Below are 16223 nucleotides of genomic sequence, written 5' to 3'. Positions count from 1 at the left end.
TCCCACGATTAAAAATGGTTTCAATCAAACCATAGTCAATTCTATAGTGCCAACATGTTTCGTTGCCGAGCCATCACGCAACTTCTTCAGGGCTATTGGGGTTCCAAATCAACTTCACGTGCAATTCACCTAAAACCTCAAGAGGTTGCGAAGTCTTCTCATACCAGCAACAGTCTTCGGAATGGAACGCGTGTCCTCTGATCACGTGCCCCTGGGGTGACTACCAAATATCTCGTCCCCCTGTGCCGCGTCCCACCAGCGTGTGTGCACCTCACTCATGTTGGCACTATAGAATTGACTATGGTTCGATTGAAACCATTTTTAATCGTGGGAGCTTACAGCATTTAATAAAGTTACGTCAAGCTAGTAAGCACTACCAGTTTTTAATGGTGAGAATTAGATGTCCATATTCTCACTGGGGTCCAAAGGGGCACGTATAAAAGCACCCGGCACTGCTAATTTTTTCACCACCTCACTTCTCTGGGATTGTGTATCAAAACATTACACTTTTTGTTTTTCACATTTAGTAAGAGCAACCTATGATAAGTGGGTATGCCGGTGAGTACCAACCAGCAAGCCCCCTTGGTGTTACTACCGTGAGGTGCTCTCTTTCCTCACCTTTTTTCTAGCCAATTTTTGGTAGAAGTCGTGCTATGATGGTCTCTATGACACCTTTAATTTGATACACCACGACCTTGTGAGTAGTGATAGGGAACACACTCTAGGGAATCAGAAAGGATTGGAAACCCTGTGAGTGTCGGCATTGTAGGATTAGGTGTATCGCAGGGCAGGCCACTTGTTATAATACACTAGAGAGCCAGCTTCCTACAGGGCTTGGCAACCATTCTTAGGCTCCTGGGTTTCCCCATCAGGCATACCTGCCAGTAGTGAGGTCTGCACCGCAGGTTTCTTTCAAGGGCCCATGGAGGTGATACGGATATATAAGCCAGTTATCAGCTTATAATCTGCAAAATGGAGGGAACATAACATGACAGCGAGGGCAAAGAATAAGGTGGTACTGATAGATGACCATAGGCTTATATTTCCGCCCCCCCACACAATTTGAACTGACACTATCAAGAAAGAGCCCTTATCAGCGTAAGGAAAGATATGATGGTAAAAGGCTAGGAGTGTTGACTGCTTTTCTGCCTTCTAGAGAATATCATGCACTACATGTTTTCACAGGCAGACTTCTCTAGAGCCTTTTTGAAGAACCTCCCTAAAGACAGAGGACAATAATAGCCTTTAAGACTGACGCAATACAAACAGGACTTCTGTGGGATTGAGGGAAGTGATAATGAAGCCGGATGACCTGGGGGTTGTCCCATGGGAGGTAGATATAACAATGGTTTAGAAGATAACAGTATATCTCTTTAGATTGCTTGTAATTTGGTCTTTCCTTTTTTCCTATATTGGCCCTTATTTGGTCTGCTGTACACTGAATATCAAAGGCAATAAAGAAAAGCTTAGTTTCTTGACACCTACTGAATATTTAGGGACATGAATGGTTGTTACATGGAGTGGATGAACGGTTCTACTGGTTTTGCTGTATGGGGGCTGCTCTTGTATCAATAGAAAATTATTTAAATCTAAAAATGTTCCACTGTCCAAAAACAAACATGGTTTTAAAAGAGAGAGAAGAGAATAGAGCGAGAATAGAGCGAAGAGAGAATAGAGAGGAGAGAGAAGAGAAGGGAGAAGAGAAGAGAGAAGAGAGGAGAGAAGAGAGAATACAGAAAACACTGAAAAATCTGCAAACAAAAATAAGCAGCCAAAAGAGCCAATTGCGTTCAAGAAAGCAGATGAGGAAAATATCTATTTGAGATTCAAATTCAGTAACATTTATGGCAAGAATCTGAATAAGGAACACGCTAGATTGAGGGATCAGTATGGGAAAGTTGGAAACTTAATGAAGAAAAAGTAGCTTCTCCTGAAACCTGGCTCAAGGCATAACATGTTCCGTGCTTTTTTTTTTTTTTTTTACAGAAGAATGCCCATGTTAATCGAGAAATCCAATTAGCAAAGGAATCTAAAACCTGAAAATGACGAGAAGAAACTTATTGGAAGCAAATGATTGTGTGACTAAGTTTCCATTTGGTACATAGTTTGACAAATGTGGGCACAATAGATATTTTTTGAAAAAAAATAAATGCAATTAATGTACTTGCTTTAAATACTTTGGCCTAAAATGACCCAGATTTCAAGAGATGTGAATAATCAACTAAATAACTGTACCACTTGTGAAACAAACTAAGTGTCAGAACATACCGTGCAATTCTGTTGTTATCAGTTTTCCTGACTCTGCGAATAGCAGTTATGTTGGCTTTTACCAAATAATGTTGGGCCAAATCTGAAAAAAAATTAAAAAACAAAAATCATCAGAAAAACAAAAAGGACTAGGTCACTCCCAACATTTTAACTAGAAAACTTACTTGTAATCCTAGTTCTCATTGATAGGACTCTTCATTTAAGTCTCAAGCATTTACCAGTCATGCCTATACACGAGTTCCCAGATCACTTGATAACGTATGTATGTACATGCTATCGCTACTGTGCAAACCTAACCAAAAGGCAGCAAATCACTGTAAAGTGTCAAAGACAAGCATAAAGTGAACGAGTGATGGAGGTAGCAGAGTTATGGATGGTTAATGCTTTTTGATGTAGTGTTCTTTAAAGAGGTGAGGTCTTGAACTCTTTCCTAAATTAGAACAGCATTGGCGAGGTCCTAATGAATACTGGGATATTCCAGATCCTTCGTGCATAGATGGAAAATGCCTCGTGCCTTTTTAACCCCCCCCCAACTTTAGTCTGCAATCGGATGGTGTCCTACACACAAATCCATACAACTTTTTCTTGGAGGGGAAAAAAAGAAAAAAAAAAAAAAACACAAAAGAAAAAAAAAGGCCCATTACATCTTAAAATTGTAAAATGTCATCTTGTAATGGCATGAATAAATCTTTATGTTTATTTCTTAGAAAGCTCTCCAATTGGAAAGTTCAAGATATTAGCGGTAGCTTCCGACTCTCGCGGAGTGAAACCTTTGGTGTAACAGGGGAAGGATATTTTAAGCTTATTGGTAACACCAAATTTTCTGAGAGTATCCATCTTAAAATGTACTATTTAGACATGGATAAAAAGATGCAAATGCATGGTCCACAGCTAAACAGAAAAGTTCAAGTCTTCGGTTTTGTCCAGACTGAAACTAGTGACATCTAGTGTATGTAGAGCTCTCTCAGGTTGAGACAAGGGATTAGACATTAAGTTGGGCAGGAAATGGAAAATTATATGAAAACTATCTTAAGAAAGGAAACCTAGGTAAGCTTTCAGGACCACTCTAGTGTCATGAAGCGTTAACTGTACGAGAACACAATGGTTTTATTTCACTAACCCTACAGGCCTATATCACAGCCTCAAGAAAGGTGGCATTCTAAAATAAATGTTTCAATTTAGTTTTATGGATAGACTGAAAGACAGTAGTTCTATGCTTCAAAAGAATTACTCCTGAAGGAGAGCAGGTTTAATAACTGGAAAAACTTTATCCATTCTCTCCATTAAATTTTTTGTTAGCAAGGTCTGAAACAATTTCTATGCTGGTATGGCTGAAAGATTTATTAAAATTGCGAAGAATTGCAGCTTAGATTTTCACCAGATATCGCAAAAAAAAAAAAAAAAAAGAAAAGAAAAAAGTGAACCGATGCTTCCTGGCGCCTCCAAATATCAACTTTTCGTGGATGCACTATGAGGCCTTCCATTACTCTAAGTGTTTCTTCCTGTAGAAGACAGATGCTGTGGTAGAATGTTGCTTGACCTTGTAGAATGTCCAAGCACATTTGAGGCCGATTGACATGCCCATACCAGCCATTTACAGGAGCAAGGCTGCCAAGGACAGCCATGGTAGATTGAGATGTAAGATCTAGAACATGAAAAGGAGACCCAGCTTGCACAGCAGCATATGATGACACTCCCAACACATGGTGGCAATTGGTGAAGCATGGCCACTCTGGAGTGGTGAGACCCGAATCATCTTGGTTTCAGAGTATTTTAGCGTGAGGAGGACCAAGAGATTACTGAAAATTGGTATAAAGACCATGCCTCACTGGTAATAGTGGGTGGCAGCATGGAAGTTTTCTGCGGTTATGAAAAAGTAAATCTGTGGGATGCAGTGCAGAATCTTTTTGTTAAGGAACAAAATATGGCTTTCTTGAAAACATTGGTTGAGGGAGTTTAATCTCACAATATCTACATCTGGGGTTTAACTGCAGTGAGTGTAGATTGCTGACAATTGTGACGGTGATTGTGGAGATAGATTTTTGGATCTCATTCTGCCTTGCTTATTCAGGTAGAATATTGCTGAGCTGTCAGTCCCAACTAGAAGAAAGTTTGCACTGAATGTAGGAAAGATTCCAACCCTAGATAGGACACAAAATATTTTAGGAGACTGATGTGACAACAAGTACCCTTTGGGGGATCACATGTCTTGAATTTGATCGAAGGGGGTTCCCCAGCACATCAATGGTCATGCTTGCTTGAGATGGAATGTCCTGATGAGAACCAAGTCCATACAATGATACTTCACTTGGCACAACATTGGAAAGGACCGCACAGACAACAGAACTGACCTAATATGGAGGTGTGAATTTGGGACTAGGAATAAGAAAGATACATGGCACATAGAAGATATGAAATCGGACAGGCAGTTCAGGACAAAGCCTTGGTATTGTGGCATTTAGACCGATCAAAAATAATCTACCATTGAAAGGCACTTCCAAGACCATCCCCATCTAATGAATTAACATAAATTTGGATTTACGATGATTTGACATGGATCCTGTGCAAGCCTATGTGGTATAGAAGGGAGACTTATTTGAAAGTGCAGTACACCTTTTTGTAGAGTCAAGATTTTGTTGTCATTCGAGGTTTTGATAAAGAATCTTTCCTTCTTTAGAGGTCTGCTGCCACCGTAACTATGCACTTGAAGGATGGCTGCTGGGCTGACTTGAGGCTAAACAGAAGGACTTTACACCTATAATGATCCTCTCTTTAGGAAGGTGGCTCCTTATGTGACATATCAAAATGAGAGATTTCATGCAAGCAGTCCAGGGGTTCCCTTAGGAGTGGATAGGGGATATAGATATATATATATATATATATATATATATATATATATATATATATATATATATGTGTGTGTGTTACCCTCTGGGAGGAAAACCAAGTACAGCACTCTGGTACAGTACAGCGACTTGCGAGACCAATCTCCGGATTGGAAAGATGAGTGGATGGCAAGGTCCAAGGCTACACCAGCCAGGCACCACCAGCAGCACCAGGGCGGCCAGGTAAAGGGGTGCAAAATAGCACTAGGTGCCCATTGTAAGTCAAAGGGGATGGGTCTTCGTAAAAAGAGGCTGCAGGCTTTGACTGGGAGGACAGTTGGGCTAAACTACCAGGGGAGCTATGGTATCGCGATGCTTGGGAATGTAGACACCCCTTTGGTCATCTTCTCTACAGATAGGGGGGACAGGAGCAGAGATGTTCCAAGGCATCGGATTTTTCTTATCTGGAGGGTCTGGGTAACATATTGGCACCAATATCTGAGCCATCCCAAACGTGTCTCTTGCTCTTTGTCCAGAAGTATTGCCGACAAACTGGAGGTGGCATGACTGTACAAAGCAGTGGAAACAATCAGAGTCTAGAGGCCTGTTCCAAATCTGAAGAGGACGTTAGGTGTGTTCACTGAAGCAAAAGTGAGGAATGATTGGCTCAAGAAGGTGTACTGATGGCAGTCTTCACATAGGTTTTCAGAGGAAGAGGAAAACAATATCTCGTATGACAATATTGTCTTGAGGCATACTTAAAGCTGAGCAAGCGTAGTTAAGAGAACATCACGGCTTGACTTGGGCTTTTCCATGGACTAACTCAAGTAGTAGGCACATTTTTAAATGATTAAATAGCAGCAATGATACTTAGGAAACAAGGTAAAGACAGGGAATAAAAAAGTCTGGTAAATAGCAGGGAGATTTCTGCACCATCGTACCCTCTTTCTGTGCGGGTCTCACAGCTGTATCACTACCTTGAAGTAAAATCTATGCCGATTTAGAGACTAGTTTCAGACCCTTTTGGGATGCACAGGAAGCAGTACTCCATATCAGGAAGCAACGGCTAGAAACCAGTGATAGGACCATGCTGCTGTACTCCTACTTTTAAATCAGTTGGAGGCTTTTGACAAGATTGACCACGCGCTTCTCACCAGCTGTAACATGGATTGAGAGTGAGCGCTAAAATAGTCTAGATTTCTTCCACCCTCCATCAGCAGCAACAAATTAATTTAGAACATTCAATGTCCAAGGGTCTCTTGCTGCCGCCATTACTTTATAACATCTATATGGTCCACCCGACAGGGATCACATTAGCCCACATTGTCTTCGGTGCCAACATGCCAAAATTAACCAGATCTTATTGGAGCTTCATGATGAATTCAGTGATGCATAACAAGCTGGTGGCATGCTTAGTTGGCCATAACTGCCCATTATTTCTATTGGATTGACAACAAATGCGAAATTGTTACTCTGTTCTTTGATGGCGACAAACTCCACAAACTCCACTTCAGGTTGTCCATTTGTGTTGGGTCCCAAGGATGAAACTGACCGCAGTGAAAACGTATGTTAACTTTGAAGGAGCACCTGTCTTTTGCTCCTCAGATAATGGTGGTCACAAAGGCAGCACTTTTTCCATCTATTTAATCTTTCATAAACATGAACACTACTTGGAGCTATTCATAGTAAAGTGCCAGTCTTAGTCTGCTCTATTGCTCAGCTGAATGATTAACTCTTCAATATTTGATAGCTAAATTGCACTTAATGTAAAATAGAGCAGTGCAGATAATTTTTGGTTAACAAAAGAAGACTACAGGTCCAGACAAAAAAAAGAAGGCTAGAGGGCTGAAGTATAGATAAAGTTGAGGGGGTATTCCTAATATGAAGGCAATAAGTTGGCAAATCCTAAAGATAACTCCATGGCTTTAACTCCTATGCACTTTAACGGCCAAGCTCTCAGACTCTTAACTATGTGCTTCTATGAGGTGCTGAATTATATTTGGAAGCAAACTGCTAGAGGTTCTAGGAACTATGTTATGAAATAACATGGTGTCCCCATGTGTTCTATCAATAGGTTGAGACATTTTAAGGGGCTTTTAAGTCTTACTTTCAATTATATGATGGTGATTAAATTTAAGTATATTCTTGACAAATTTGTAGATTTAATCTTGTACCACTGAGAAGCGTGAAATTAAAAAGAGACAAAACAAACTAAAGTCAAATGCAAATAGGGTGTGTGCGCGCGGTTTCACCATTAATGAAGATCCTACAATGCAGAAATCATTACTCCCAAAAAGGTGGAGTGTCAGTAGAAGTTCTTTCCTCCTTTCTAAGGGAAAGCGGCAGAATCAGAACAATGGAAGATACAAATGGGGATGCATAGGTAGGATGTCAAGTGTGTGGCGGGAGGAGCATGTGCTGGACATCGTCAAACATTTTAAACAAACAGCTGCATGCATGTACATTTTGTATCAATCCTCTAGTGTAGACATTTCCAAACAGTTCTTTAGTAGCAAGACTAGTACAGAGGATGATTAGAAACAAGCCTTTGGGGTACATGGGCACTAAATCGGTCAAATGTTAGACAAGAACACTGTAGAAGCGGGGGTGAGGGTGTAATAAGTGTGTTAGCAATTAAGAAGGGCGCTTACATGATTTACAGAGATGGGGGAACTAGCTAAATTTGTTCCAAGTTCTTAAGGCTTCCAGCTGTTATACTGTCACAAGGGCACCTTATAAGTAACATGCAAATCACCTAATACAGATAGGTGTAGCAAGCTAACGGAAGAAAGAACAAACACTCAAACAATGACAAGAAGATTTTTAGTACAAAACGGATTTTCAGGGTTTCAATAGCTTTCCTAGGTACCACCAAACATACAGTGAAGCGTTCCACATGTCTTCCTCACACTGCTGCTAGTTAGGAAGATAAGCAACAACTCTGGATCTTAACCTTACATTGGTACAATTTTTACATAAGAAGGCCATTTACTTTGACAAAAAAAACTTATTTTTTATGAATGAGCCATGAAGGTCTATAAAACAAATGCAAAACTCAATACTATTATGTTCTACATTGTCAAAGCAAAACCAGGCAAATTAGGTTGCAGACGCAGAACCGGTACAAGCAGCCTTGAGTGCCCAGAAGGAACAAGCACCACTACTCTTTTGGGGGGGGGGGGGGGGGGATCCACATTTTAAAAAGTGCAGAATTACACAATTACCCGAGATTCCTTTTTCTGTGAAGATGACATCTGGTTTTAGACGGATGATATCCTCGCAAATCTGCTGAATATATTCTTCCTCCATTTGTAGTATACGAGCAAAGTCTTCCTCTTTAGTAATTTCAATCTCCGTCTGAAGGGACAGAGGCACATCAGAAAGCCTAATTTATATTTCAAACGACCAAAAACTCTTCCTAACATTCCCTTTAGCATAACCACAGTAAAAGATCATACAAAATGGTCAAGGGCCCAAAAGGAGTAAGACCTCCGACCCTCAGTCTAGGCCCACTCTCTCTCTTGCCTCCAGACCCCTACCTCCTCCTTGGGAGGTTCGAGGCTGCTGCCCGCTCCAACTAGGACCAGACTGCCTGCAACCACCGTAACCTTTCTCAGCCGTTTTTCCCTTCTCAATTTTTCCCTGTTGTGCCACTGTTATTGTGCTCATCTGTGTCTTGCTCTAATTCCACCACAGATTTTATTTTCTCGCGCCTGCCTGTTCCTTTCGCCACTGCTACCCCTCCCCCCTAGAATTGCCCCGCCTCACTTCCCTCCCACCTCCCCTACTGAATGGCGGTCGCGCAGCCGGCGCGCCAAAGGAAAGCCCCTCTGCGCCAGTCTGCAACCCGACCGTGGCCAGGGCCAGGAACCCTGGACCTCCCACTACCCATTGCTACGATGCCACCACCCTCCTCGCACTCAACCCTGGAAGACTTAGAGAATGCCAACAGTCCTCGCCGAACACGACCAGTTCTCCTGTCTCCACTGCCGCCAGACCCTCACCACCACCCTGGCCTCCAACACCGCCAACGCCAGCACCGGCAACACCCTAAAATACATACTCAACGTACGCTCCATACACAAACGCCCCATGGAAATCTGGAATCTACTCGACTCTCTTGCACGACATTGCCTTCTTCACAGAGACTTGGACCAACGCATCCTCCACCCCCGACATCAGCACCGCCATCCCAGACGGATACAAGATCCAGAGGAAACACCGCTCCAACCACCCAGGAGCAGGCCTCGCCATTGCCCACAAGAGCACCCTCCGCCTCACCACCTACAGCGAAACCTTCCCCTCTGCCAAACACCTGCACTTCCAGATCCAGAGCACCCCCATAGCCACACTCCGAGGAACCCTCATCTATAGACCCCCGGCCCCCGAACACCCTTGGCCACCACCATCACCGACTTCACCACACCCCACATCATCGCCTCAACAAACTACATACTTATTGGAGACCTGAACTTCCACCTCGACAACCCCAGCGACCCCAACTCCACTATCCTTCGTGACAACCTCGCCAGCATCGGACTTAAACTCATCAACACACCGACCCACAGAGCAGGACACACCCTCGGCCCCATTTTCGCGGCAGGAAACAGCGTCCAATTCAGCCACACAACGCAGCCGCCATGAACTGACCACCACTGCGTACACTTCGCCATCAACAAACCCAAGAGACCCAAACCAGCCCCACGCCCACCACGAAGGAACTGGAGCAAGGTTTCCGACGAGAAACTTACTCCACCCTCACCCGAGACAACCACACCTGGGCACCCAACGCTAAAAGACGCAGCCAGAGAACTCCACACCTGGATCTCCAACTGCGCAGACGAGCTTGCCCAGCTACGCAACCCCGACAGATAACGCCCCAGGAAAGCCGCCTGGTTCACCACCACTCTCCAAGAGGCCAGACGCACCTGCAGACACCTGAAGAAGAACTGGAGAAACACCAAGATAACCGAAAACCACACCACCTACAAGGACGCCATGACCGACTACCACAACCAGATCAGAGCCCCCAAGAGGAACTTCATCCACAACAAAATCCTGGCCCAACTCCAAGAAACTTTTCAGTGTCATTCAAGAATTCACCAACCCACGCAGCGAAGCCACAGACATCACCCCATCTCAAGACCTCTGCGACAAGCTTGGAACCTATTTCCACCTCAAAATCAAAAACCTCTACGGCAACATTATCGACCATCAAGCAGGCAGCACAGATAGCCCCTCAAAAACACCAACCAGCACACCATCTCCAACTGGACACCGATAACGGTCGAAGACACCGCCTCGACCATGAAAAGCATCCACTCGGGGGGCCACCACCGACCCCCTGCCCCCCTCACATCTACCACAGAGCCGCGGCCGCCATCGCACCCAAACTACATTGCACCAGCGACATCACCTTCAAAACAGGCACCTTCCCAGACGACTGGAAGCGCACAGAAGTCAGACCCCTGCTGAAGAAGCCCACAGCTGACCCCACCGACGTCAAGAACTATCGGCCCATCTCGCTCCTCCCCTTCGCAGCCAAAGTTGCAGAGAAAACAGTCAATAGGAAACGGACACGATTCATTGAAGAGAACGCCGTCCTCGACCAGTCCCAATCCGGATTCCGAAGCAACCACAGCACAGAGACCGCCCTACACGCCGCCACAGACGACATCCGCACCCTCCTGGACCAAGGCCATTCTGTAGCCCTCATCCTACTCGACCTATCAGCGGCCTTTGATACCGTCTCCCACCGCACACTAGTCACTAGACTACACGACGCAGGCATACAAGGAACAGCCCTAGACTAGAACCGATCATTCCTCACCGGAAGAAGCCAAAGGATCAGACTCTCACCCTTCCTCTCCGACCCCAGAAAAATCACCTGCGGAGTTCCACAGGGTTCATCACTAAGCCCCACCCTCTTCAACATCTACATGGCCCCCCTCGCAGCCACTGTCCGACGACACGGCCTCAACATCGTATCCTAGCCGACGACACCCAGCTCATCCACTCCCGCACCAAAGACCCCACCACTGCCAAACTCAACTTCCAGAAAGGAATTCAAGACGTCGCAGTCTGGATGCCCAACAGCTGCCTGAAGCTCAACGCCAAGAAGACAGAAGTCCTCATTCTCGGTACCATCCCTTTTGCATGGGACAGCACCTGGTGGCAGAATGCCCTCCGAAGCCCAAACACCCCCTCAGACCACGCCAAGAACCTCTGCCTCCTACTCGACTCATCACTGACCATGAACCAACAGGTCAACGCCGTCACCTCAAGCTGCTTCAACATCCTCTACATCCTCTGCAAGACATTCAAGTGGATCCCCCCCCTGAGTCAAGGAAGACCGTCACCAACGCACTCATCACCAGCAGACTGGACTATGGAAACGCATTCTACGCCGGCATCAACCATTCCCTACTCCGCAAACTACAGACAATACAGAACACCGCCGCCAGACTCGTCCTCGGCATCCCCCGACACGAAAACATCAGCCTACACCTACAAAGTCTCCACTGGCTCCCCGTGGAGAAGAGAGTCACTTTCAAAATCCTACAAATGCCTACACAACAACGGACCCAAATACCTCAACGACAGAATCAACTTCCACGTACCCAAATGAAACCACCGATCTTCCATCCTCGCACTGGCCGAAACCCCGTGCATCCACAGAGCCAGAGCAGGCAGAAGATCCTTCCCTCACATTGCAGCCAAGACCTGGAACAAGCTACCAGCAGATATCACACGCCCTCTCCCTGAACACCTTCAGGAAGACCCTTAAGACCTAGCTCTTCAGCTAGAGATCTGCGGACGGACGACCCCCCTCAGCACCTTGAGACCCACACGGGTGAGTAGCGCGCTTACAATTCCCTGATTGATTGATGTAAGTATCGCGTTACATTCTACACTGTCATCCATCAGTCTGCAAAGAAAACCCACTAGCCTCACCTGGCTCTCTCCTTTCTTGTACTCCAAGGAGCAATCCAACAAGACAATGCGAGGGTTCTTGATGTGCCTGCGCATTTTAGGGTGTGTGATATCTTTGTTCACCATAACACCACGCAGCACGCACGATTCTTCAACGATACCTCCAGGAATCTGTCAAAGGACAAAACACAAAAAAGGAAATAAAGAAAAAAAATGCAGAAATTCTTACTTTAAAAAATATAAATCCTTCCTTCTCTAACAGAACACTGTCCGTCAGTTGATCGCTAGACGCTGAAGCTATATCAACAATCACACTGTTGTATTAAGATTCACAGGACAAGCTAAAACATTCATCCTATGCCACCCCTCCAACCTCCACTCCCCTTTGATTTAGCTGTCAAACAAAAAGCTATGCTCGCTTTCTGTGCTGAACTGCAGCTCCTTCTGCACCTTCCTAAATTATTAACGACTGTGAAAACACGTCTTTATTATTGCATACATTGCACTGGCTATCCCTGCAGTAGTTCAGGGCCATTTTTAAAAGTGATAAACTGTGTGATAAGTGACAGTATAAAGCAGGTCACTTAGACTTTAAATATCAAGGCTATTTACCTTTTCAACTTTTGCATACTTCTTTATATCAATCTCTTTCCTGCCATTTTCTTCAAACTCCACCGTTTTCACAGCATCAAGGGCAATGTTGCATGCCAGGCCGGCCCAAAGGTTAATCACTTTGGTGTTGATCGCACTGTTTATTATCTTCAGCATCATTTCACGGTTGTTCACATCTACCGGGGTGCTGTGAAATCAAATAAACTACTTGTGAGTTTGGAGGATCAATTTAATGTGATCCCCCCCCAGATGTAAGGTTATTGTGCAGTAGCGTTCCCTTCATGAGGAACTAAAAAGAAATGACAGATACAGATGTAAGGAGTTCAGCTTTTAAAACTATGAAGTGTGCTCAAACGGGTCTGCACACGAAAACGCACATAGCAAAAGTGTAGGATGGTAGAAGACCCTTAATGTCTAAAATAAAGAAAAGTGAGCAAGAATGAAAAAGCAGACATACTTGTGGATAGACAGTGTGGTCAATTAGCTTAGTGTGGTACAACATACAAATGTCACAAACTAATATCAAAAGAAAGCATCAAGAGATCAAAACGAGGCAGATTAAGAAGTAAGCAATAATGACTGAAGACAGGCATTGGGAAAAGATTTGGTTTATGGTATTAAAACACAAAAAGGAATAAGCAATTTAAAAGCAAACCGTACATTACAGATTTAGGATGTATATCTTTGAAATAAAAAGTTCAAAATTCTCATTAAAGAATAGACCAACGTTCTTCATACAGAACAGCAGCCATGCAAGTGAATATTGTGGGTAGCCAGTTAAAGATATATTTTGACTAAGTAAATATAGAGAACACACTTTGTTCTTTGTTTATAGTATGTATGAAGTAAATAAGTATTTGTTTGTAATCAAAGTACTATCATCATGGGTATGCTCTCTTCATCAATAACATTAGAAAAGTTAATGCTCCTAGTTGCTCAGAACACTTTTACTTACACAATACATTAGAATAAAGAAAACATGCTTTCGAGTGACAATTTACCTATTAGACACAGCAATGTATATTTGACTAATTTGGCCAATAAAACTTAACTGAAAGCCACAGTTTATACCGTTTTTAAAATGGAAAAAGTAGCTAAATGTGAAATAAATAGAAAGCGAAAACAGGATTGAGTATCTTTTCCATCACCGGATTCTTATTACTGCCCATCACAGGGAAATAGACAAAAAAGCTTAAAGGAAACCCTGCCTGAGGTTAGGACCCCCCTCCCAGCCACCATTTAGAATCAATACAGAGGAGTTTGTTGAAGGTATGAAGTGACCAGGTAACCCTGAAAATGTCCAGAACAAGGAACCTTATGTAGACCGCTCCAGCTTCTCCGCTTTGGTCACTCCTCAGTAGCACATTACAATCATGAGGTTTGTATTGTGAAAGCAAGAATGAAGCTAACAGCTCGATAAGAGACGAATTGTTGTTTGGACTGCTGGTAATCTGGCCTTTCCAACTAATATCTTGGTGACTTCGAACACCCAGAAAGGACAAGTCCTCGCTACTTCTAAAAGAGAGCAGGGGAAATAAATCGATGCAGAAATCGGTCAACTTTACTAAGGAGAGATGGGAGAATTATTATGAATAACTCACTACAGCTGACATAAAATGTATAAGGCTCATTGGTACAGAGACTAAATTGCATTAAACCTTCTTGGTGAGGCAACTTCTTAGAGGAATGCATCTTTCCAGAATAAATATTGGAAACTACACCCAAAAGCAGGCAGGTTTAGGGCACCTCCACCAAATGCACAGGGTGTTTCCTGTTTTACCACCCCCTCTCCCCCCCTACTAGCACAACAGCAAGGCTATAAGAACAAGTATTGGCATAGCCAAAAGGTCTCGACTTTGGGACCTTATAAGAGATTACAATGCAAGTGCTACGCTGTTAACCAATACATCAGTAGAGCCTAGGCTCCACCTAAAAAGGTCTAAGAGTGCCCCAGCAATTCCCAACACCTAAAGATTTCTGGGAAACGGGCTTGCACAAGGAAAAGTGCAGGTTGTGGTGTTATTGGGACCGGTACCAGGTCAATCTAAAAACAAAAAAAAATAAAAAAAAATAAGAGATTTGGAGATTATGAGAAGCAGAGGAGACAGGAAGTAAACCTTGTAATATATGGAACAAGTAGGAGAATAAGGAGGTAATCGCCAGTTCCTAGGGCTATAGCTTGGGGTTTAATGTTGGGAGGTGCTACGCCCCTTAGGAATGCATTTCCTGGGTGGGTACTGGTGCCTTCAGTCTGGTATGGCGAGGTAGGTGTCTGTTGGATTTCACCAGTACTTTTTACATAAGCACAGACTAAAACCACACATTTTTTCTCCCTCTCTCCGCTTTGAAATTCCGCAAAAAAAGTTTGCAAAATGTGGTGTTTTCGCTCTCCCTTTCCACTGCCCCTTTAGCCCGTCATGTGCCCTGCTGGTCATGTAATGTATGTTAACATTATATACCAGCTTGATTGTTGGAAAATCTGAAGCACCCTCCTACCCAATCATCTTACTGTGCAAGCTATGACCCAGCCAGTTCCAGTCCCTCTGTCATGTGACCTGTCTCAGCCTTCCTGTTATTTCCCTAAATTTCCTGTTTGCATTGATGGACTTGTCGTTTTTGCAACAAAAAAAGCAGTATATTGATCCAGTAGCCACTAATCTGGTTTTAGGCCTACTCTTCTGTAATTAGGACCCCCATCCATTTGCAACTGTTGGCAGGGTAGTGTAAGCTGACTCGATAAGCCAGCCCACCGGGAGCAGGTGCAGAGTTACTCTGTGCCAGGCACGTGTGTTACAGCTGGTGCAGAGCAGTCAGGAGGCCTTTGCTCACATCCTATTGACCTGGACTGGTTCCTGCACACAGCTGGAGAACATGAGAAGACTGAAAATCAGTGGCGGACATTATGCTCCTACCTAGGAGAGCCAGCTCGTCTTTCAGGGTCCAGGTGTTGTGTTCTCCATAGTGGGCACGAGGTGTGTAACAAGGTGCCCTGCAAGATCGGTAGCTCCGTTGACTTGGAATTAAGAGATTGTGGAGGGGTATGTCTGATGACCAAGTCCGAGGGTACAGTCTATGTTCCATGAGTGATAATACTGCTGTCTAAGGGTTCAGTATGTATGACGTATGTCACCTGAGGGGCTCTGCTGCTGCGAAACGCATGCATTACTAAGATATGTAAAACAAAGGCTTGCGTTGTAGCATAAAATTAAAATTAGCTTGTGAGCATTATGTCGGCTCAGTGTGTGTTCTGCTTCTACAGGCACAAGTCTGTGGGATTGTTGTCAGTCCGAATGATGGCTGGTATGGACGCCGCTGTTGTGGTGCTAGGACCAGAACCACAGACTTTGGAACCTGCTTTCTTGGTTCTAGTCTCGGCATCGCTCAGCAGCACGCGATTCTGGGCAAAGGACTTTAAAACCCCATCGCCCAAAAAAAAAATGAATACATTTGACCTTGTGTAATGCAACGAGAGCTCATATAAAGCGCTCAATGCGTTCGGATAGAGATATATATATATATATATATATAGATATATAGATATATATATATATATATAAATTCAAGGAAGGCAGCAAAGGAGAGGAA

At 43.9% G+C, this 16223-nt stretch overlaps 1 protein-coding gene across 1 annotated transcript in view; it reads right to left on the bottom strand.

The window, feature by feature from the left end:
• Positions 1-16223, bottom strand: part of CCT3 (chaperonin containing TCP1 subunit 3) — a 113696-nt gene that overhangs the window by 49861 nt on the left and 47612 nt on the right. The window contains exons 7-10 of the mRNA XM_085638849.1: positions 12639-12825; positions 12048-12197; positions 8318-8450; positions 2269-2350 (exon numbers count right to left, since the gene is read on the bottom strand). Of these exons, the coding sequence (XP_085494975.1) occupies positions 2269-2350; positions 8318-8450; positions 12048-12197; positions 12639-12825 (552 nt within the window). The remainder of the gene's footprint in view (positions 1-2268; positions 2351-8317; positions 8451-12047; positions 12198-12638; positions 12826-16223) is intronic.

This window comes from Triturus cristatus, chromosome 12 (assembly GCF_964204655.1).
Source record: "Triturus cristatus chromosome 12, aTriCri1.1, whole genome shotgun sequence".
NCBI lineage: Eukaryota > Metazoa > Chordata > Amphibia > Caudata > Salamandridae > Triturus > Triturus cristatus.
This window is presented reverse-complemented; position numbering and strand designations above follow the sequence as displayed.